The sequence below is a fragment of the Hirundo rustica genome, chromosome 2 (assembly GCF_015227805.2).
Source record: "Hirundo rustica isolate bHirRus1 chromosome 2, bHirRus1.pri.v3, whole genome shotgun sequence".
NCBI classification, from domain to species: Eukaryota; Metazoa; Chordata; class Aves; order Passeriformes; family Hirundinidae; genus Hirundo; species Hirundo rustica.
Genome location: NC_053451.1, coordinates 88690580 through 88714893, shown reverse-complemented (window position 1 = coordinate 88714893; position 24314 = coordinate 88690580). Strand labels below are relative to the sequence as shown.

General features: G+C 45.3%; 1 protein-coding gene across 9 annotated transcripts in view; it reads right to left on the bottom strand.

Annotated features, from left to right (window-relative positions):
* MAP4K4 (mitogen-activated protein kinase kinase kinase kinase 4) overlaps positions 1–22521 on the bottom strand; it is a 161843-nt gene extending 139322 nt beyond the window's left edge. For 4 of the 9 annotated variants that reach the window (XM_058419364.1, XM_058419366.1, XM_058419363.1 and 1 more), the window contains exons 1-2: positions 21591–22519; positions 21162–21227 (exon numbers count right to left, since the gene is read on the bottom strand). In XM_058419364.1, coding sequence (XP_058275347.1) covers positions 21162–21227; positions 21591–21647 — 123 coding nt within the window. In that variant the 5' untranslated portion in view covers positions 21648–22519. Of the gene's footprint in view, positions 1–21161; positions 21228–21590 lie in introns of all 9 variants that reach the window. The other 5 variants (XM_058419360.1, XM_058419365.1, XM_058419362.1 and 2 more) reach the window with 3 other exon arrangements.
* Positions 22522–24314: the final 1793 nt, after the last annotated feature.

Below are 24314 nucleotides of genomic sequence, written 5' to 3'. Positions count from 1 at the left end.
GGGGAATTGACAAGGAGTTGAACCGGCATTGGGCAACACCAAGGTGCTGACGAGCATCGGCTGAGGCAGGTGATGGACAAAGACAGCACCAACAGGCTCTCCCACCTGATCTTAAGCTTTCAAACCTGCAGTCAGCCAGTGGCTAACAGATCAACCCTCATCGGCTATGTGACCGTGACCCCACGACCCATATCCACGCTGAGAGCAGCCTTCCATGGCTGCCCACAGGAGCAGAACCCCCTTTAAACACATCTGGTCTCAGAGTAAGGAGCAGGGTGAGCTGCAGCCCTTCAGCATGTTCCACTAGTGCTGGGCCCAACACATCTTCTCCCCAGCCATATCCAACACCGCCTCTCTGATGTCTCCTGAAAAAGGAGGATCTGCCCCATACCTGCCTCTGTGCAAAGCAGGGGTAAGAGGGAAATGGCCAAGCCTGTACCCACAGGTGAACGCCTCGCTCAGCTGCACCTTGGGGGTCTGAGTCACTCCATCCACACTCACTGCTGGAAAAAGCTGCAGAGACTGAGGAGATGCATAGTCTTGACAAGTATCCCTAGACACCCGCCTGATCTTAAACATGCTTTTTATTACCAGTGATTAACAGGCAACCAAGCACTTGGCAAATCTGGAGGGGAAAGACTTCACAGAGGCCCTGAGGCTGAGGGAAAAGGAGGGTTGCTAGCGGGCAGCTGGACAAGACCAAGCTAGTCAGGTGGCTCGTATTATATTTCTTGTCTGGGAAGGTCTTTTGTTTTAGCTGTCTCCAGCATTTCTTACATACCTATAACCTTATGGAAAACAGACTGAAGAAAGATTAATGTCTCAAGTATTAAATATTCTGAAGGATGGAAAATGCAAACTGAGAGACCAAGAAAATACCATTAGGGGAGGGGGGAGAAAAAAATTAAGTCACAGCAAATATCACCGGAAAGGGTCTCTCAAAAGACAAATAGCTGCAAAATATATACTGATAATATATTTTGACCAGTTAAAAACAACTGGTCAAAATAAGGAGAGCTGCAAAATATATACTGATATATTATTCTGATCAGCCTTAAATAGCTGGTCAGAATAAGGAGAAATGGGGAAAGACCACCAAACACCAGCCTGCCACCCTAGCTGGGTCAAAGAATCCTTTAACAGTCCTGCTTTGCACAGGAATGTACTCATTACTCACAACAAAATAACATGATTGCTTACACAGAATCAGCACTTTTCCCTTAAAAAAAAAGTCTGTGCTCTTGTTCAGAAAGAGATCTGTACTTTTAACAAGCAAATCAAGTTCTCTCTGGAGTGGATTTATTTTCTTCTTCTAATCCTCTGCAGTCCAGAGTCTGCAGGCCCCAAGCACATGAGTGACAAAGAAGCAGCAAGAATAAGCTGCCTGAAACAGCTACAAGCAACTGCTCAAGGCTGGTTGGTTGGGTTCTTTTCCCCTTAACCTCCTTCCTCTCCATTCATTGCTTTGAGAACTCCACTGCACTGGCTGATATAAATCACACAGGAACAAAATGCAGGTGCATCTACTCAGCAGAAATCACCTGTGCCCATGGGTCCCTGACAAGACAAGGCTGGGAACGCAATGCAGGGGGCAGATGAAAAGTCTGGACTGTGCCCAGCTGGGAGTGGGGGGAAGAAAGCAAACAGGCAGAGGCCAGTGGCACCTACATACTTACAACACACAGATGGGCAAATATGCTCCAAATATAACTTGACAAGAGAGGAAGATCCAGACTCCTGCTCTAGAATGCACAGGGAGAAATAACCTCTCTCCAGCTCAAAAAAACAAAACAAAACAAAACAAAAAACACACCCAACCAAACAAAAACAAACAAAAAAACCCTAAATGTTTTCTGATAAAATATTTTAAAAGATAGATAGATAGATAGATAGATAGATAGATAGATAGGAGGAGCAAATGCTTTCCCATCACTCCTCGCTGGCCATCCCACCATGCCTGGAACCATTGGCTGCTAACAATCCTATAGCAAACTGCTGCCAACAGCAAAAAAAGAAAGGGTTCATTACAAGGAATTAACATACGTTTGTGCTTTCAATAATAGATTTTTAATAAAGTATAGGAAATAGCAATAAAACCAACCTTATGATAATACAACAAAGTTAACCAAATACTTCTGAAGCAACAAATTTCAAGACCAGATCTTTCTGGACCTCCCAGAGTTGAAAATGCAGCCTTATGGCTAGCTCCACAGAGATCGCTCTGCCTATCACCAGGATGTGGCTACGATTATAACCAAGTGCTCATTTCATAAGGAAAAAGGATCATGATGAAAAAAAAAAAAGATGTCAGAATCCTGCAGACCTAAAAAATCAAACTTAATTAGAACCACACGGAACTCAAGTCTACTAGAGATTTATCAAATATTTAATACAGAAAACCCTGAAGCATATTGCTGTCAAGTGAGCTAGAGAGAAATGTGCTCCTTTCCCAGCATACAGCTTAATCTGGTCCCAGGATGCATTTCTTTACTCAGTAATTTCAGTTTAAACAGAAATGAAAAGTGGATGTATATTTTAGTTAAGTTACTGCCTTTCTTTAAACAGACCCTGGATAAAAGGGGCATTAACCCCCTCTCCTTCCTGTGTGCTCAGTGCTGCTTATCAGCAAGATGAAGTAGTATCTTTCCAAAGCATGCCCTTTAATCCTTCTGGTGCCTAAATGTGAAGCCCCACCAGCACAATGCCCCCAGAGTGGGACATGTGTGGCGCGTCCACGCGGCTCTAATCTTCAATCAATTCCAGCACAGAGAGCATGACACACAGCCAGTTAAATTCAGCAGAGCAGGACTAACAAGATCCTTGTCCGAGGGCAACAGCCAAACACTACAAGGGGTCAAGTTGAAAATACGCTGCAATTTAAACCCTTCCCAAGAACCTAAGCTTCTTTCAGCAATTCCTGTATGGGATGGGTACAGGATGAGATCACTGGAAGGAAGAAGTGATTCCCAAGTACTTGAGAACCTATATTATTAGTGAATTTGCCACATAGGAGCAGTTAACAATGATTAGAGTCCTTTGCCTACCCAGTACATTACAGAGGTCAGCACCAAGCCCACCTGCAATGACTACTTCCTTTTTTCATCCAGTAAAAACTTCAAGAAACAGTGTCCTAAAGTAACCATAGAGCAGCCTGTATCTTCCCTTCGTGTGTTTTCAGCCTGCTGGTATCACACACATCCCATAACAGTCTCCCCCTGGAACCACTGCAGCTCCTCAGTACATGAATCTTTGTCCAGATGGTGGTCTCAGCAGAAACTGCTCTAAGTACCTCCTAATACCTAAAAAACCAGACTTGACTCAATCCTTCCACAACTGTCACCTCCTTGGAGATCAAGGGAAGACTGGGATTGGGGTGGGGGGGCACAGAGAGGAGGAAATCTTAAAAAATAGATGCAATTATGGTTTTCTTGCGGGGGGGAGGAAAAGGCTATGTGAGTACATTCAAAACTAAGGCTATATGAGTACATTCAAAAGTAGATGTCCAACTGAGAGAGTTTTGATCTTTACAATTTGTTGCCTGCTGCTACCCAAGAAACCACTGCATTACTATCCAGCACCTGAAAGACTGAATCCAGGATACAGGGGCAATCAGCGTGTGGAAGGCTGGAGACAAGACCTAGAGCAGTTTCTTCATCCTCCACGGCTCATTGCATGGCACAAGCCCATAGACACCACTAGACACATCCCAATTCATCTATGAGGTGAAAAAACTCTGAACGGCTAACTAATTTTACTTCATCTGGTAAACCTGGCAGGCTGGGAAACTGAGTATAATAAGCCTGCTGTGTGTCCCTGCTCTTCCATCCACCCAGGAAGGACAGGAAAAGCAGTTCCTGGGCAGCAGAGTCTGAATCAAAGCAAAGGAGTGAATTCCCAAGGGGAGAGCATCACTCCTGTGCATGGAGTGGATCACCACAAACACATCTGCAGAAGAGAAGCACAACCAGCAAGGAAAGCTGTGACTAAGCTCCAGGCTCCATAAGCAGTAACTCCACATTTAAAGCTTCCCCCATCAAAAGCTATTATCATCTAGACAAATTAAATGGACCATTTCTTAAGGCCATGATGCCCACACAGTCTCATGGGGACAATTGCATGGGCTAACCCACAGAGCCAGAGACAGGATGTGGTGACGGTCCACGTGGAAGCTTCAAGTCAAGCTAATGAAAGCAGACCCACAGAGACAAACAGCTCTCCTCCCTCGATTCCCCCACTTCCTCTTTAACAGTTGCCTAGCACCTACTGTCTTATATACTGCCATTCAACATTTACATAGGCACCTCCTAACACCTAGAGGACCAAGAAACAAAAGTTAATGCACATTACATGTCCTACAGTGAACTGCGCTAAGCATCTAAGATTCGCAATACATTTTGAAAAGGCAGAAGTGTTGCAATAAAGAAGTCAAAGCAGGATGTCAAGGGTGCTCTCCCGGATGGCAGTGCTGATAACTTACATTGCAGAAAGAGAAAATTTTAGAGAAGGTTGTTAAAAATTTGTTGTAACAAAATTTAAACCAGTCTTTCTTCTTCTATATTTCTGACAGAGTGACTTTTTACCTGCCACACCCAATCTCAAAATAAGTATCAGTTAAAGTACAGTTTATCCAGCTCAACACTGCATTTTTCACTCCTGAATAAAATTAACAGCCACCTCCAGTTTAAAAAGAGATTTCTTAAACTAACAGCTGCATCAGAACCAGCACTGAAATGCCTTGAGAGTTTCTGCTTAAACCCACACTTTGAAAAGTCATGATGGAGTTCATTTTCATAAATCTGAAGAGAGAAGAAAGTGAAATGCTTTGCTAAAATTTGTTCTGCATAAGTGTAAGAAAGGTACCCTCTGGAAATGCTTTTTGCAGGATCATAGAGAGAAAGAGTATGAAGCCATTCTCTTTGTTAAAGAGCAAACTGATTTTCAGAGGCTGTGTTTTAGGCTTAAAGGGGCAGTTCAGAGTTAAGATGGCACCTCAATCTTGTTTTTTACAGTAAACTGTAAAAGAACTCTATAATACACATGTCCTAAATATGTATCCACACACTGGTTAAAGACTTTGCCTTGTTTCTACTCTGTACCAACACTTGCATGGAGTAGTTTTATTAAAAACAAAACAAAATTCTAACCAAGTCTATTTGATCCCTTAGTAGAAGGCTGTATTTTAGCAATCACTATGCAAGCAGAGTAGAATAGAATCAGCTACAGGCTAGCCAACAGGTGGGCTGCTCTTGGATTAAACAAAGGTCAGAATATGATAGCAAGCCTTGTAGTCAAGGAGAGGTGACTGCATCAGAAGGATGAGCTGGGACCCGTACTTGAATTGGCACCAATCACAAGGGGCTGCAACTCCTTTTTGAACAAATTTGAAGCTGACCTCACAATGTTTTGCCATCTCAGGCAGAGAGCAAAGGCTGGGGTTTGACCCTGCACTCTCCAGGCAGGATGGTGGTGCCTGTCCTGGGAGCACTGCACCATCACACCTCTCCCTGTTTGGTGCCCTTTTGTGCTTCCCACACCAAAAGCCGGTCGTGCCCCATTTCTCCCCTCCTCTCCACCAAGAGAGAAACAAAGGGTGGCAGTCTCTAATGGCTCCAGACCGAGAGATCTGGGGCTTGGTTTATTACATGCTTAACAGAGCACTGAATTACTGGTGGTTATTGCCTAGTTTAACTGCTTTCCTTAAAAGAGAAACATGAGCAAACAAGCGTGTGTCATGAAAAAGCCCCTATTCAGACAGGAGCTGACAAGAAAAAGCATCCAGGGTTTATGACTGTTTACTACTAGTTTTGCATGCAGGCACCAGCTGAAGTCACAGCAAATGCAAAGAAATCTCCACCTTGTCCACCACCTCCTCAGGGGGCTCGTCTAGCCCAGGATTTACCTCCCGAGGTTAGCACACACTAAGTACCCGAGGCTTTAAACCACACCAACTCAGCATGTGTCAAGGCCAGCATGCTTTGTCTAGACAAGGACTTTCAAGGCACTTCAGTGAGCATATCCAAATCTCACATCCTCAATCCCAGTGGAGACAGAAGTCCTGAGAGAGAGCATCCCCCCCACCCACCCACCTCAGAGCTCCTCTGACTGATGGGGAAAACCCGAACTTCAGAAAATGGTACCACCCTTTTTCTGTGAAAGAGAAAAAATACCCCACTGGAGCAGAAGACAGATCTGCAAACAAGGGTAACCTGAAGCTTCCCAATGACTAATAATGAGGGGGGTTAACTAAGAAGAAGAGGGAGGAGAAAAGTAAACAGATTTTGTCACTCCCGTCTACCTAGTCATCTATTTTTTCATGAAACTTGTAAGGATTTCAGACCCCTAACCCAAATCAAAACACAGCTGAAGTCAGCCCTGAGGTTGGAAAAGTGTTGAAGACAGAATGAAATGGACAAAGCTTCATTTCTTCAGAAAGCCAGGGTAAAAAGTGGAAAAAAAAAAAAAAAAAAAAAAAAAAAAAAAAAAAAAAAAAAAAAACACCACCTAAAGAAGGTACAGAATGCACATGGAGCAACACATTAATGTAAAAACAAATGTACCTCATTCATCCTGGCAGAACTACAGCCAATATACCAGAGGTCATGTGGATTTAACCATATTCTATTTGTTAGTTACTTTTAGGGGAAAAAAAAAAAAAAAGCCTAGAGGAAGAAATGCAAAAGATGATGAGTTTAGAGGAAGGGAGACTAGCAGGAAGAATTCACCCACATCAGATGTGTATGAAGGAAGACAGCAAGGCCAAAAAAAAACAAACCACACAAAGGGAGAGAAACCTGCCACTGTTAAGAAAAAGGGCAAAATTACAAAATTCATTATACAAGAAAAGATTTAAAAATAAGTCAAAGAAGTTAAGGACCTGAGGCACTTGCAAAAAGTGTTATTTCTAGAAAGTATACTTCTTTCTCTCAAGTCTGACAAATGAACATTGTCTCAAACCAAAAATGTGCCAGCCTTTGCCCACACAGCTCTAACCACAAGCTCCAGAGCCAGGCTGACACTCAGTTTAGTTCCTTTGACTTCAGCAGACAGGGACTGTTCCTGGAGAGTCAAAGTACTTCTAGCTTTACAGAAAAAAAGTAAGCTAAACCAATATACACCTCAACTCTGCACCAGGGGGGATGGCTTCTATCATGCTCTTATTCCACCACACTTCTTTTATCTCTCAAATGATATTTACATCTCTCAAATTATGAGCATACAGGTTTCTGTTAAGGTATGTATTCCTACTGGCTTAAGACAGCAAAGATTTTAAAAACATTTCCCTCAAAACATTCAAACCACGAAATCCCGTATTTGCTGAAGAGAAGTTTAGCTGGGGTGCTCACAAGACTTTCTGCCGTCACGCAGAACCGTTCCCGAAACGAGGTGGTTTTGCTGACGGCTGTGATTCAGACGCAAGTCCCTAGTCATTTCAGCACGTTGTTTTTGTCATCTTTCAAAGCTGTCCGTAGTCACTATTAAAAGAAACCCACAAAATCCAGCACAGCAGAGGCAAACTCAATCTCTGCCTTGCAAAGAAACTCGGAACTGAGCATCTTTGGGACAACCCTGTCCACATTTTGGAACGAGCAGCATCTCAAAAATCTAACACATCTCTCTGAGAAACACTCTGTACTGCTGCTGGGTGCACAATCTGCACAGGAGAAAAAGGAATGGCCTCTGAAGATGGACAAGCTACAAAAATTTTACTAGGTGAAATGTTTACTGAAAAAAATCTAGTCTTTTACACTCTTGGTTATTAACATAACACATACGGTAACTGACACGCAATTAATCAAGCTTTAAACCAAGAGCACCTGCAAGAAAAACACAACCCAAACTTTTCAGCTAACCTTGACAAAAAGGTTTTGGTAAATTTCAGCAACGCAAGCGGCTTTGTGATATTACCCATTTATTGGGCACTTCTCACTCCCACAAATGAGCGCCATCTCCAAGCTGCCAAGTCAGCAGCATCCACCACCACTGACAAAGATCCACGAGCAGTCAGGGCCCAGCAGACACAACTACCACAACTACCCAGAGGTACCGTACCACCCACACCCTCTTCAGTGGGTTTTCATCTACATCTGCCATTTCACAACAGCCAAAAGCTGAGACAGTGGCACCCACAAAAAGAATTCTTAAAGAAGAAAGAAGAGGGTTTGGGATTCTTCCCTTAAGAAGAATCTCCTCTTTTCCTAAGCATGGGAATCCTATGGGGTGAACAGATTTTAGCAGTAACAAAGCACTTTAATACTCAAGTCTAATGGATTTGTTCCCAAACTCACAAGAATTTACAAACTACTTTGATGTCATCTTTATAGATCTGAAATGCTGTTCACATTTCTTTTTCCCATCTTGTCCTATCTGAGTTACAGAGAAAGAATAAAATCCACATTATGGCGCCACCAGGTCAAGAAATTCTCCAGCAACCCCAGGTATCTCCAAGACCCAGCACTTTCCGCACAGCTCTGAATTGCATAAGCCAGCAGGATCCCTTTCCCCGCAGGAATAAAGCAACCAGATATCACCCAAGGTACTCCATCTATCTGCCTAACCCTCCCTTCTCCTTTCTGCAATCCTTTCTGAAATCCTTCTGATGGGGAGCACAAAATAAAACCTCCCTCTTTCCCATACAGCCCAGCGCAACCATAGCATATGTATACAAAACACGCTTTCTTACACCACCAGCACGCACCGACTACACATTCTGTTCACCAAGAGCTTAGAGGGGCAGAGCAGCAGCAGATGAGGACACTCCGAAGCCAGGCCTGATCACAGCAAGGACTTGATCAGTGAACAAAGTGGCAGCATCGGTGACAGTGGTTTCACTGCCCATCTCTCATCCTTTCCCAAAGCCCAGCAGAAGCACCGCCACAACACTTGATCCATGAGGAGGCAACTCCAAACTCAGCAATTAACCCAAAAGAAGTCTTCTCAATAACGAATACAACTTTATTCCTGAAGAAGAAACTAGAGCACTCTTCTACTACCTTAGATGAAACCTAAGGAAAGGTAGCACTACTCAGAACTGATTTTAGTGCCTCAAGCCATTCAGAAGACCATAAAGCCACTGACAGACAAGACAAGCAACTCATTCACAAGGGCTCTTTGATCTTAAATACAAAAAAAATTAGGTCAGTATTAAAGATTTTCATTCCTTGCCACATAAGATTACAAAAAGGCTAAGAAAAGCTTTCCCCATTCCTTCTTTTAACACTCAAGTTATTTAGCAAGTAACATTACTTTCACATGACTTGAAACATTTTCTCCACACTCACTTGTCATCGCCCCAGAACCTAACTCTTGGTGAAAACACACAGGGGGAGGCTGCACAGAGCGTTCTCCACAGTCCCCAAGGACAAGTCAGATCAGAGAATTTCAGTGTGTTCCACACGGGGGAAAAGACGAGCAAAGTACACCCTTCACAACGCTTGGATTAAAAGCAAAACAAAACAAAAGAACAGATTTTTCATTTATTTGTTATTCAAAGCATTCCAGTGATTTTTAAGAGATGAAGATGAGAAAGCCTGTGCTGTCACTATTAATAGGCTGACATTCTTTCTTCCCCCACAAGACCAACACAGGCAAAGGCGACAAGTTAAGGGAGCCTGGAGTCATGCCAGCTCTGCCAAATCCCAACTCTGCAGCACAGGGACTACACCAAACAGACCCCAGGACAAGCTCTCATATCCCAGACTCCCCCGTAGTTCTCAATGATGCACCTTTTGTTCCTTCTCTTGTGACAGTACATCATTAACCTCATTTGCTGAAATAGCAGTGGTTGACAGGATAATCTAAGCATATAGCATCACCCTGCATTTTCAATATAACATGCTTAGCTACGTTAAGGTACCTTTAAAATTTTATTTATTTGCTTTCTAAAGCAACCAAGTCTCTCATATGCAGCAGAAGGCCCCTGAAGCTATCACTGTAATGTGATATCTGCTCATAAATGTCAATATACCAATTTTAAAGGTATTAAAGCTGCTGTTTAGTCATGGTAAAATAATCTAATACCTTCCTCACCTGTGTTACAGACAGCAATACAGTTAAATGTGAGGAATTCAGTTCAGGCCTTTCTGCAAAGGACAGTTAAGTAGAAACCTCACCAACTGCAGGCCAGCACATAATTCCACCACAAATACAAGTAAAACAAGCAGGGGTACCATGAAATTCGCTCTATGAGATCCACCCATCCAGTCACCCGAGGACATTTAGACCCTTTCTCTGGGCAGGTTTTAAGAGACCACATGCAAAGTCCTCCCTCTCTCTGGCATGGGTAAGCAAGAAAACTACTCCCAGCCAGTTCCATGGCAAAAGAAGGGATCTCTTTTGATTAGAGCACATAACTACTCTGTCTTCAGAGGTTTAGATTGTACCTCTGTCACATATTTCCTGTGTGCCTGGAAATACATCAGTTCCCCACCATAATTCCCTCCCACCTTCTCACCCTGAAGTAAAGCATAGTGGATAATGTGAGTATCAGAGAAGCACATGAGAGTTCCACTTCCTTCTGCATTTATACGGGAGATTACCATGCAACTGAAAGTTCGGTTTAACAAATACTGCGGAATCTGAAACTTCAAGTACTTCAGGAATGTCCGCTGCAGCTACTGAAGGAATAATCAAGATATTGTCTCAAAAAAAATCCAAGCATTAATTAAAGAAAAATACTTGGATTTACAACAGGTTGAGATTTAAACACAAGATTCACAACCAGACTAAATTCTACTAGCTGAACTTACAGAGAGGAAGAAACAATACAACACAGGTGGGGAAAATAAATTAAAAAAAAAAAAACCAAACAGGTTTGATGGGAAAGGATAACTTACAGAGAAACACACATTTGAAAAAAACAGTATGAACGTCAGGCACTTAATTACAACCCTTATCAACATCATCAAAAAGTTAAAGTACCTTCATAATTCTCACCTGACAAACAGTAACCTAGATTAAATGCATTCTCTATAGACACATAACCTACCTGAACAGGAAAGACCCCAGTGTTTACTGCTGAAGCACAGAGAGGAGACACAAGGCACTGACTGCTTTTCACACTGACAGATTTATTTCTGCAAAACTTCTGAGGGATCTGATTGAAAAAAACTGTTTCATATAAGTTCCCATACTTCATATAAGAGTGCAGCGAATCCTAACAGAGAGCAAGCATATTCACCTCTTGGTACATGCAAAAACATTTACTTATGAGGGTTTTTTTGAGAAAATGGATGTTTTCCTTCCATGATGTAAAACATGGGGTGTTACATATCACTCACTTTCGTATATTCTCTTCCAAAGGCATCTTCACTCCTACTGTATATCCCACAAAGAATACGGACTGCAAGAGCTGCTACATGCATGGTACAGAGTGGGGTCAACCTGTCCAATCTCAGATGTTCAAAAAACATAAAAGTGAGATATTTATCAAAAGTTCCAATTTTACCTAAGAGACAAAGACCCAGGTAAAGAGGAATTTATCTCATCCTATGGTAGTTATCTCCAGAGGCCATTCCTCTGTCCTATTTCTCTCCACTGAGTCCAAGAGCACACAGTTCAGACCAGACAACAAAAGGACAGTAAGCAGCCCACATACTTAAGCACCTTTAAAAGTACCATCCAAGCCCACTGCACAAAAACAAGCATCTGCATGTAAAAGTAGCTCTCACTACAAAATGCATTTTTCACCCATCAGGCCACCATAACATAACTAGAGATACACAGCACTATCATTTTTTTAAGAAGCACAAAACATTTAATTAAGGCTTCCAGTCAGCAAATACCTCATTATTTGCAAACTCTGCTGCACCAGTTCCCCCAAGAATTACTCTGATTATTGCAGTCACTCATGGTAGTGGACTACAGCTAACGGTTCACCAGCATTTTGATTTTCTTTCTGTACCCCATCTGTAACAGTTTATAAAGTTATACGTGTTCCTTCTTGGCAACAGACTTGTAAGATGGGTATAGCTCTGCTTCTTTTACAGTTTTCTACTGTTTTTCCTTTAGGATTCACAAAAATAAAGAAAAATAATGAACCAAAATAATATTGGGGGTCCCTGATTCTAAGATACATAAGCCCAAGCAGGGCATAGAATACTTCATGATAACACATAAAGACCCACAAACATTAAGCTTTTCTTTTCTGCATTTGAACACAAGACAACCCAATACCATTACAGTTCAAAGTCTAGAGAGCAAGTTTTGAGACAGTTTTGTTTTCAGCTTAGAGTTGAAGTTAGAATCATGAACTCTTGCCCACTGTTATTCCCTACAGCTACTCTCTCTCAGTCCTGGGAAGAAGCTCTTGAAACTGCCAGAGCTTGACTGAAATTGTCGTATTTTTAAGACTTCAAGTAATTTTTAACAGTGCCAGCCCCAGAGTGCATCAGCTTTGAGGTAAACCAGCAAGAGTAAACTATTGACTTGGTAGTCCACAGGAAGTTAATAAAATAGATTTGATGCAACCAATTATTTTGAGCTGCTGCCATTCTTTTACCTACCTAAGTAACACTTTCCCATTTCACCTCTGTCCTCTGGCGAAGCTTCCAGGTGCAGGAACTACAGCCAACAAGTCCATACCACAGACTGGTACAACATTAGAAGATGGCAACCCAAATATTTACACATAAAACTCACACAATTTTCAAAGTCCTAAAATATCCAGTGAAACTAAAGGGAACTGCATGGACAGACAAACTGAAAGGAAAAGCCATTTTGGGGGATAAGACATTACCGAGTGAGTAGTCAAAGAAGAAGCAGAAGGATGTCACAGATGGACGCGTGGACCCGCATTTCCATGTGCCGAGTGGCACTAGAGGGAAAATCTTCATAAGCAGGTACAGAGTGGAGCAGCACCACACCTCCAAAGCTGCAAATCTACAGTGCTCAGAGGGATCTTTTAGGACTTTCTCAGCCAGGATGGTGAGAAGAGCAGTAAGCAAGTGGACCTTGCCAGCAGCCCCAGAGCCAGGGAGCTATCAGGGTGCTCAAGGCACACAGGAGCAGGAGAGGAAGCAGACAAACATCTGTGGCACACCACCAACAGCCCCAGCAGCCATATCCTGACCACAGCCCGTAGCAGACCTTCTCCAGGGATAGTGCTACCTTGCTCCAGGAGGAGAGTGGCTAGGGCTCATGTGGCTCCTTCAGCCACAGGCATAAAGCCATGAGTCACTGCAATCCCTGCCCGGGGAGCAACTGTTATCAATGCACCACGGGACAGCTCCAAAGGGAGGTGACAGAGACATGCTAGATAAGCCCCACAATACCAGTATAACTGCATCCATGTTAGGAGTTTTACCATGTTAGCTGTTTTATTGCTAGACAGGCCAATCAAGACATGCTGGCACCTGCAGTGTCCTATTTGTACAGTGATAATGACAGCCACAGTGCCAGAGCAACCCAGGGAGGCGCGGTTCTGGTGGGAAAGGAGCATTTTGGCAGGAGTGTGAAGCAATCTCTCCCAAAAGGCATCCTTTATTCTGGCACATGGTCACAATACAGCTAGGCAGGCTAAGGGAGGTCTCCCTAGCCTGGGCCATGCTGAAATCAGCACAAAAACCTGTGTCAATAAACATTCCCCTGGTGTACATAAACCCTAAGCCTAGCTGACTAGGGTGCTGCCATGGCTAAAAGCTAATCTCTTTCATAATGTATGCATTTTTAATATAAATTATATATGCTAATATGTTTCTATTAACAACTAAAGTGTCCCTTACTTTTTCTTATATTAAGCACTTCCCTGATTCCATGCTACTTTTTCTTCCCCAGAACTAAGAACAGTCCTATAATTCATACTCGACATTTAAGCCATATTCTCCTTCTTCACCTTCTGATTTCCTTAGTAAATTCACCTTCAGTAGAATGCTTCTCTCTGAACTGTGCTACTATCTCTTCCTAACTCCAAATCTTCCCATAGATTTCATCCTCCACTTGCAACTATGATACAAGGTCAAGCAGGAGGCCATAGAAGAACCTTCTGGAGATGACAACACATTTCATGCCCACACAGCTGAGCTGCAGAAGGCATTAGAGTCAGGGCTTAGTTGCACCGATGTCTAAGTGGAGAGAAGCCTACTCCATCCATATCTCTATCTGATCCTTATGTGCCTCAAAAAGGCAAATCCTCTAAAAGGCTGAGCATCTCCACTCCCCAGTGTCTGTGATTTCATCCTTCTTTAGTGCTTCTTTTCACAGATTTCCCAATAAGCAGCAAATTAAAACCAACACCACTAAGGTCAAATTGTAATTACACATTACACTCAGAATAGCAGATTTCACTCTGCTGCAGGACAGCAAAGTCTGAGAGAGCAGGGGAGTGCTTTGCTGCAATTCTATCAAGTCTGCAGTCAGTATTTGCTTCTCTTTCAAAAAGCTGCTCTGTCCTTTTTTCTAATGCCGAAATAGATACCACACGAGTTAGGACTACAGGGCCCCACAGCTGCCTTGGAGGAGACACATCAAGCCTTGCTCAGGACATGACAGGGACCAGGAATGAGGCTTAGGTGGAGGTATCATGAGTTCACAACAGCGCACTGGCCATTCAGCAGTACTCCACAGCTTGTCATTAGTGTCATATTTTTTGTGCCTCTGTGAAAGTGTTTCACAATGCATCCAAAGCAGAAAATACACTTTGGAAATAATATTGAGATGCAATGTCAAAATCCCCAAGCCCTCTACAATCAAAGCTGCCTCAAGGTTCCCAAGAGGTATGCACAACTGTGGGCATTTTCCTCCTCCTTCCCATAGTTGTCTGATTTTAGAGCCAACAGTATCGTTTCTTGAGCCTGCGCTAACCTGAGAAATAATCAGGGACACCTAATGTTACAAACATAAAGTATTTGATAAGAGAACTCTTGTGCAAAGCTATGAGATCCCCTCCCAAATCCACCTCTCCTTCAAGCAAGCTGAATTCTTTCCATCACTTTCTGTGGGCTGATACCTAAAGTAACAATGCAGATAAGGATCTTACTGTAACTTTGACTATAGTCAAGCTCACATTGTGCAAGACAATGGAAAAAACCAAAATACCACTTTTCTCCACAGAAAACAGATCTCAGGAAGGTAAGTATACAAGTACTGGGCTAAAATCGCTCTTGCAACAACAAGTACCACTTGAAAAGAGACTAGAACATAATGTGTATATACAAACACATGCTAGACCACATAAGAAAAGTTAGCTAGCATTCTAGTCCAAAAATTTATACTAAAAAATGTATATGCTGAAGGCAAGGAAATGCAAAGGGTGAGTACCTCTTACAGGGCTGCATTGCCTTTGGGGACATTCCTCTACATCATTCCCTTGGGTGGGAGGTGCACACCTGCCATCATCACAGAGACCAAAAAAGGATTTCTGCACACTATCAAGCCAGGGTTCTGGTCCTTGGAAGTTGACAACATGTCACCAAATTACATGACATTGCTCAGAGAGAAAAAAAATTAGGAATGGAAAGTGTACATTCCTGGTTTTCTCCTTTCTTCACTATCCTAAAATGACTAAAACCCGTACTCCAGGCCTTACAGATAAATCTCATCTTCCTTATGCCTGGTGCAAGAAGAAGAGACCTTGATGGGAAAAACCATCCACCCATACAAACCCAGGGAAACTACCCCTACCATTGCCAAGGGGGAGAGAGCCCACACATGCAAAAAGCAAAGAGCAAGTACCAGGTGATTTCAACTGAAACTTTATCCACCAGATATTTTAAACAGTTAAAATATCTTCCTAGAGAAAGCTGAAAAAAAAAAAATTTCCAGGAGTCAGCACAAAACTCTGGGCTGGATCGTGTTACATCCATCACCTCGAAGCCCTGCACACATTCAAGTCCCAGAGTGCTGGGTCCTCTTCTAATTAGTTCAGAATAAGGAGTTCCTGCCCCAGGAGCTCACAAAACCCCCACATTTTGCAAACAGACAGATGGGAATGGGGGAGGGAAAACAAGAGGGACATGTGGTTACCCACAACTGGCACATTGCTTTTTCTCTTTTTTTTTTCCCTTCCTTTTTTTTTTTTTAATAAAAATAAATATCAGTAATCCCTACTGGCCACCTGCCTAGCTTTTGTATATTTAATTAAGAAGGATTTGGGTGATGGAGAACTGGTCAAAAGTTCAGCCAGTTTAGGGGAGGCTAGAAGAGTAAACACCTAGGTGAAGGACCCAAAAAAATGCCAATATTCCAGCCACTTCCTGGTCCTTCACGATTTCTAAAACAGCAAGGTCTCACTTTGCAACACAATCCACAAAAAATCAGGAGTAAGGGAAGAAGTGCAATTCATACTTAAGAGAGCTGGTCTGGACCAGTTCCTGACAGCCAGTGACCTCACTGATCCCCAGTACAGTTTGTCTTTATAGTGATAAGACTGGAATTGTATTCATGTTTAACAAAATCATTTGAATCCACAATGATGTCCCTTTAGCAGTGAGAGAAACAAAGGGGAGAGAGAGTGGAAAAAACACCCTTAACTGAGTTACTAGAGAATACCAAGAACTGTCCTATCTTCCTACCCCCCAAACACAGTCACCTTGTAACACAGAAAGTCCATTAAGACAAAAATAGGGTACCCTTAGCGTGGGAAAACATTTAGCCAAGTTTTAATTTACTTTCAAATCAGCATTTAAACGATCACATCTTACATCACTTCCTTTTACGAGCCAGCAGTTAGACAATACACATCATTTACATGCAGTTTTGGAAGGCTGCAACATAGATCAACAAAAGAAGCCTTCACTACGAATTAACTATTACAAGACTCGTAGAAAGTCACTCCAGTCTGCGCTGAGGAAAATTAGGAGTATCATCCCTAATTCTCATCTTTCTGGTGCACTCCTGTTATGCCTCAGAACTCCCACAAATACATCCTTCCACGCAAGTCATTGCTGCTGCAAGAGGATCACGATGTCTGAGAGATGTAACAGCACGCTCACAATGGTTAAAGCGTTAGATGTCTTTAACAACAGACACATACACAACAAAAGAGAAAGTGACTGAGCAAGCTATCATAGTTCAGTCTCAATAGCAACAGTACAAAGTTTTATGCCTCTAAGAATGATCAGATGACAGAGATTTTAAAATTTCCAAAGTATTAACCAATTGTCTTTAGGTCACAGGTAATTTTTGCAATTAAAAAAAAAAAAAACCAGAAGGGAAGCAGACACCCAGTTCAGACCTTATCCTGAGACAAACTTCAGGCGTGTTCTCATTTGATGCAAGCCAAACTTCAAATTAAGCTTACTGCTGGATGTGAAAAACTAAAATCTAACCGCAGCAATGCTAAAAATGCTTCTCGCACTACTTGCAAAAGATCAAAAAAAGCCCTTAAGGCAGCCGATCACTCGGTGAGCTGGCTACAAGTCCCAGCTACACGGCGGCGAGAGCGGGCTGACTCAAGAGGGAAGGAGAGGGGCAGCACATCCGTGCGCCACTCCAAGCGCAGCAGAAGGCGGCGGCAGGCACGGAGAGCACCATTCCGGCCAACAGCAGCACGGTCCGTGCCGGTGCCGGTGCCGATGCCGGTGCCGATGCCGGTGCCGCGCCCTGCCCGGCGGGGCCGCAGCGGCGCTGGCAGCGGGCGCGGGGGGCGGCCCGGGGCTCCCCGCCCGCCGCGGGCACGGGCGCGGCCCGGACCGGCCCGCACACGCCGCCCGGCTCCCGCCAGCTGATACCGACCTACCCGAGGGAAATTTCTCCCTCCTAACGCCAGCACTGGCCTGGGACTCCTTAAAAGCGTTAGAACGACCGAGCCAGGGGGTTCTGCGGCCGGTCCTTCCCGCCTGGGCTCGGAGGGAACGCTGCCGGCCGTACTTGGCAGCGTTTAACCCTTTGCTTTCTCTCTAATCCAAGTGGTGCAACTTCAACGCCACCGTTCTCGGGATTCGAACCAACTACGAAAGGGAACACACCTCTCGTTCCCCTGGATTTCCGAGCAGCAACAGAGAAGCTCTGCTCGGTCCCCGGACAAATGAGCCAATCCCTGCTGCCCCCTCCTCTGTGCTGGGCAAAGGTTTCCCAAAACACCCCTTTCTTTTACCCACCCAAGGCTGGGGATTTTTTTTTTTCTCCCCATTAACTCACCACTGTGTAACAAGCTGCTCTTGACACACAAGGCTTCTTAACACAGGAGAGGTGTAAGCAAGGTTAGGAAGATGAAAATAATATAAACTCTGTAGAATTCACAATGATAGAATCACAGAACTGTTTGGGTTGGAAGTGATCTTAAAGACCATCTAGTTCCAACCCCATGCCACACACTTTCCGTGAGTTGTTCAAAGCCCCATCCAACCTGGCCTTGAACACTTGCAGGGATGGGGTACCCACAAGTTCCCTGGGCAACTTCTCCCTGTGCCTCACCACCCCCACAGTAAAGGATTTCTTCCCAATATCTAACCTAAACCTACTCTCAGCTTAAAGCCATTACCCCAATTCAAGCGCAGCAACATAAAACTTGGTATTTTTACCACCTCACTACCAAGGTCCCAGGCCCACAGTAACACTCCACCTAAGCCAACTCATTCAATGCATAAAATGCAGGAGTAACTCCACTTGCATTTAGGCGCCAAACATCCGAGGGCTGCCCTCACATTTCATACATGTATAAACATCTATACACCTACATATAAATAAAAGGCTACGGTAGAACTGGCCACAGAAATATCGCTAGCCACACAGCTGAGCTATTTCCAGCTAGCTCAGCTTAGGCAAAGGGGAGAAAAGCAGGACTATTTTCTGCTTTTCAACAGGTTGGCACGGTCCCCTTCCCACGGCTGCTGGAAGGCTGACTGCCCAGGCAGGCAAATGACCTTCGGCATCATCGGCGGGTGTATGAGCTAGACAAAGAGATAACGTCACGGCCTCTCGCTCCCTCCGTGTCCTCCCCGCAGTGGCAGGTAGCCAGCCAATCCCGCTCCCGGGTGACATCATCGCTGATGCCTCTACACGAATGTGGAAGTACATCAAACTACATCTCGGAGCTCGGCTCCTCAAAAGCAACCTACCCCCCACCCCCCAGTCCCCTGGGATGACAGACCGCTCAGGAGGGAAATAAACCCATGCAGGAAGAGGGATTTCCAGAAGTGGCCGCTGGGTAGGAGGAAAGCGGAAGGCAACAAGCAAACGCGGCGTAAACACGTTTTCCCCTCGGTTATGCAGTTCCTATGAAAGCCCTCAAAACATGAACATACAGTCTCATCCCTGGGTGTTCCTGGAGCATCTTTCCTAGCAAAAAAGACTGACCAAGGGAAGTTAAATACTACTGCAACAACTTCTTTTTTTTTTTTTTTTACATAGTTAACTTCATTAGTTTTAAAAGAAAGATATTTATTGCAGCAAGAAAGTTTTTTGGTTTGGAATTATTTCTATACCTACAGCCCTGCTAGATGTCCACATTATCAATGTATGTACACAAATGTGGGCAAATGTCTAAGAAGAAGCAGTGCCAACCCAAACTTAAACACCTGTCAATCCATTACTGTCTAGGAGGCCCTATAGCAAGAAAGGAGAATACCTGCTGCTCCCTGTTATCACAGTGACAGTGATGCCCTTAGATGTCAGGTGTTCATTCAACTCTTCCAAGACAATAAATGCATGTGGCTCAGTTTCACTTTTAATGCTACCTATTCTGTGAGAATACTCTACCTTACCTAAAGAAAACAAAATTTAAATTTTCTATTGTCAAGACTGTCAAACTAAGGAGAACTTCGCTCATTAACTCAAAAGTGTTAACAAGTACACCGAGAAACAATGCAATGAATTGCAATAATTAACAGGAGAGTTTCAAGTCACACATTCACACCCTATTTTTTTTTTTTTTTTTAATAAGAGTTCAGATGATGCAAGCTCTGGGAGCAAATGATTAGAGAAAAAATTGTGTCCTTTCAAAGGGCAGAAAAAAATTAAATGGTCGAGGTTGTGTCAAAGTGCAGCTTTTTACTCTTCTTCCCCCTCTTCTGTGGAGTTTTGAGCCACATTCTTTTTTTCAGCTTTATACCAACAGCAGCAGCCCGGCTATTCCAGCTCAAGTCTTAAAATGCAACTAATACACTGCGCAGGCAGACTAATTCTCCATCAGGAAGGCTGAGGTTCACGCCCTCAAAACAAACTGACATGTGTTTCATTTGCAGAAGAGGCACCAAAGCGCTTTATTTAGTTACTGGAGCTGCAAGCACCAGTATCTTGCCATCAGGGAAACTCACCAATTACACTCCCTTGTTTATAAGCAAAAAGAAAAACAAAACAAAACAACAACAAAAAAGCAACCAAAAAAACAATCAAGCAGCTAAGCACCTTCACCTCTCTCCTTGTCTCTCAAAATGCATCTTAGATTTCTACAGTTTAAGGCTAGAGCCTTCAATCTTTAGCCAAGTATTAAGTCTGTGTGAATAATTAGTCATCCTGGTAGCTAGCACTCACTGCAAAGTCATGCAAGCTCAAAATTTGTTTGTTCCACTGACTGCACACTAAACGGGAAAAAAAAAAAAAAAGAAAAAAAGAAGAAAGTAGGCTAGTTTCACACCCACATGGGCATTCTCTGATTTCTATTTTTTAAAGTCATACACTCGTCAAACAGGTTATTCTGGGAATTCTGATTTTCACAAAATAAGCGTCTCAGTTTTGGTCACCTATTATTGTCACTCTGCACCCCTCATCTCTGCACAGCCCATCAGATGCACTTGCCCCCAACTGCATAGCTTCAACACTCTGAAGGTTTTCCAACAAGGAAACCGGGTGACAATTTTAATTAAGGCCAATGTCTTTGTCTAAAGTCACTGCAGCTGCAGCAACTTCCATAAGGATTTCCAGCAGCAAAGCTGAATAAGCGTGTGGACGTGCTTGTATAACCCAGCCAGACTGACAGCGTCCACACGGTTTGGTCATTTCTCTGGAGGGAACACAGAGAAAAATAAGGACAATAAAGGCGTATTTCATCATTGCAGGATGGCTGCTTGGGAGAGGAATTTGCACCCATCCGAAAAACCAGAAGACAGGAGGCTGACAAACTTGACAAGGCCAGCAACAATGACAAGGGCAACACTTCTACCACCCCTCACTGTTCCGGTTGCCAATGCGGGTGGCTCGCCTTCAGCCGTGTGCTCAGCCCGCCGCAGGCACCGGGTACCCTCTGGAAAATCGGCAACAATAAAAGGAGAAGAAATTCTGACACAAACCTTGTAGACTTGCCCGTACGTGCCATTGCCAACCACTTCCACCAGTTCAAAAATCCCAGCGGGGTCCTAGGGGGATGAAGGGGCAGAGGGGGCGGGGGGGGGGGGAAAGGGGAGAAGAGAAGCGGGGTTACATTTTTGTTCAGGCGATGGCTGCTGGCAGAGCCCAGCCAGCGAACCCGGCTGCTGGCGGCGTGCAGCTGTTGCGCCCTGTTTTTCCACGCACATGCCAATACATGCAAACAAAGGAAAAGCAGCCCAGGGCCGCGGTCCCCCCGCCCGCCCCCGCGGGAGGGCTCCCCCTAAGCGGCCGCGGCCCCCCGCGCCCCGGCACCGGCCCCGGGCCCGGCCGCTCCCACCCCACCGGCCCCGCAGCCCCGGCAAGGGGCGCGCCGGCCCCGGGGGGCCCCCGCCCCGGCCCCCGGCACTCACCCGCAGGGAGGAAAGGTCGATATCCACCAGACTTTTTGCAGGAGAATCGTTCGCCATTTTCCCGTCTCTTCTTTTTTTTTTCCTTTAAATATTTTTTTCTTCTCTGTTAAATAATAGCGAGGCCGCTCCCCCCCTCCCTGGAGCAGCTGTAATTGCGCGGAGCTCCGCTCCTCTCCTCCCTTCCGCCCTTCCCTTCTTCACTCCAGCCCCGCCGGGTTGAAACTCTTCAGCATTGGGAGGGGTTGGCGGGGGGAATGATGGATAGATAGATGGATGGTGGGAGGAGTAGGAGGTGAAGGAAGGGAAGGAGGAAGAAGGGGTGCTGCGGTTTGTCCCTCGTCCGTCTCCCCGCGCTGCAGTGCGGGGCTGGATCCCCCGAGGATCCCGGCCGGCCGGTCGGTGGGTGAGCGGGTGAGTCGGTGGGTGCCCGCGCGTCCCCGGCGGCAGCGGGCTCACACCATGTCGCGGCGGCGGCGGCAGGAGCGGCGCCGGTGCCGGCAGCCTCTGGCAGCCTCACGATGCGCCCCGCACCCGGGCATGGCACGGCTCGGCTCGGCTCGGCCCGGCCGGCGGCGTTCACGCCGGGAGCCGGCAGCGGCAGCCGCGGCCCCGCTCTCGCATGGGGGGGCGGCTCACGCCCAGCGCCGCGGCGGAGCCCCCGCCGCCTCCCAGCCCTTCCCGCGGCGCTGCCCTCGCATCAAACGGCGCCGGGCACCGGCGGGCAGGGGCTGCGCGTCCCGGCGGCGGCGGGGCAGGGGCGCGGGCTGGAGCGGGGTGCTGCGAGCCAGACAAAGATAGCCGGGGAGGAGAAGGAGGAGGAGGAGAAAGAGGAGGAGAAAATATATTGCGAGCGGAGAGAGAGAGAGAGAGAGAGAGAGAACAGCTCCCCCTTCCCTTCTCCAACAGGAAAAACCGGCGGAAACGCGCCCGCACCAGAGCACTGCTGGGTAAACTCGCGGGGCGAGAGAGAAAGAGAGAGGGAGGGAGCCAGCGCGGGCGGGCGGGGAGAGAACCGGCCTGCCCGCCGCGCCGCCCAACAATAGCCCCACGGGGCGGCCCTTCCCCGCCGCCACCGGCGCTGGGCCCCGCCGGCCGGAGCCCCACGCGTGTCCGCGGCGGGGCCGTGCGGCCGCCCCACCGCCGCTGCAGGGACCGGCCCGCGCTGCCGCTGCCCCGCGGCCGGGGCGAGCACCGGGCCCTGCAGCCCCCGCCGCGCCTCTGCCGGACTGCGCGGTCCGTGTGGGTCTGTCGCGGCTGGTGTTCACCGTGGGGTGGGGATCTTTTCTCTTCCCATCCCCGGTGAGACGATCAGCAAAATGTCACCGTTCCGCCCTGCCGCGAGACCCCAGGCCCAGAGGAAAAACATTCGTGTTCCATGAAAAGATGTCTGCGGAGAGAGAGAGAGATCCTGGCCCACAGAACCAGACCCATCTCTCGTCTTTTAATACCTCGTTTACTGTCTCAGGCCCCTTTCCCACTCAGAAGAATCCTCCAGCAGAATTTGAATCGTGAAAAAAATCTCATTAATCTCACTTGAGCAAGACACATCAAGCAGTTACACACAGGTGTAAACCTTGGCGGGATTTGTATCTCATTGAAGTTCTTTATCACACTGATACGGCAAAAATGTTACCTGCTTGCAAGAGGTCGAGTTGTGTTTCCTGTGGGAACCAGGGTTTTCCTCTCTCTTCTAATTTAACCACAAAATTACATATACATAGCTATAAGTATCACAGAAACATACTTTTGAAACAAAGCAAACCTGTTGAGCAGAAAGTGTAAGGATAAATTACCATAACAGTTTAATGGCGTACTTCATTTTCACTTTAAGTGCAAGTACAAAGAGAGGAAACTCCAGCCTAGACCAGGAAACTTTTTTCTCTGTATAGGAACTTATAGTCAGGGGAAGGCAAACAATTTTGAACTGATTGAGTGCTGCATCTGCCTGAGTGCGTGCACAGGAGTAAGGTCAAGTCTAGAGATGCAGTAGGTTTTGAAAAGTGGATTTCCACAAAGATTTATTATCATCGGCCTGGTTTGCATTACATGGCTTATTGAACTCAGCCTTTTCATGTGTAAGAGAAGCCTTGGTAGGTCAGATCCATTGCATGTCTGTCCTGGCGTCCATCTCCAGATGTAACCAGTAGTAAACACTGAGAGAAGATCTCAGGGATACTTTACCATCCAGTAATACTTCCCTGGCTTAGTTTACCAGCTCTCTACAGCTCAGGGAGGTCTTTAGCAGCATTTGGTGTCACTGCACTTAATATTTTTGATTATGTTGATTTTTTCCTTCCCTTAGATCAGCTGTTTGCTTTGTGGATTCATACGTGCTTCTGGCTCTTACAGTGTCCTCTGGCAGGGAGTTCCAAAGCTGAGCTAGTATGTTATGTGGAGACCACCTTTTGCTAGATTGAAGAAAAAAACCAACCCTGCTGGTTCTTGTTTTGGAAGAGATGCCAATCATTTCCTATTAGTTTTCTTCATTATGTTCATTTTTTATAGACTTCTGGTTTTCCCCTCAGTTTTTTCCAGCTAGCAAATTCTGTTCCTTTTAGTGATGCCATGAATGGAACTTACTCCACATTTGCCCTTTATTGAGCCATTTGTACTTCTAATGCCTTCCTTTTTAAGATGGGTAAACAAATTTCCATATCATATTCATGCTGGGTTCCCCATGCAGCATCATAGTGATGTCCATATTTCTAGTCCCCTCCTGATCCT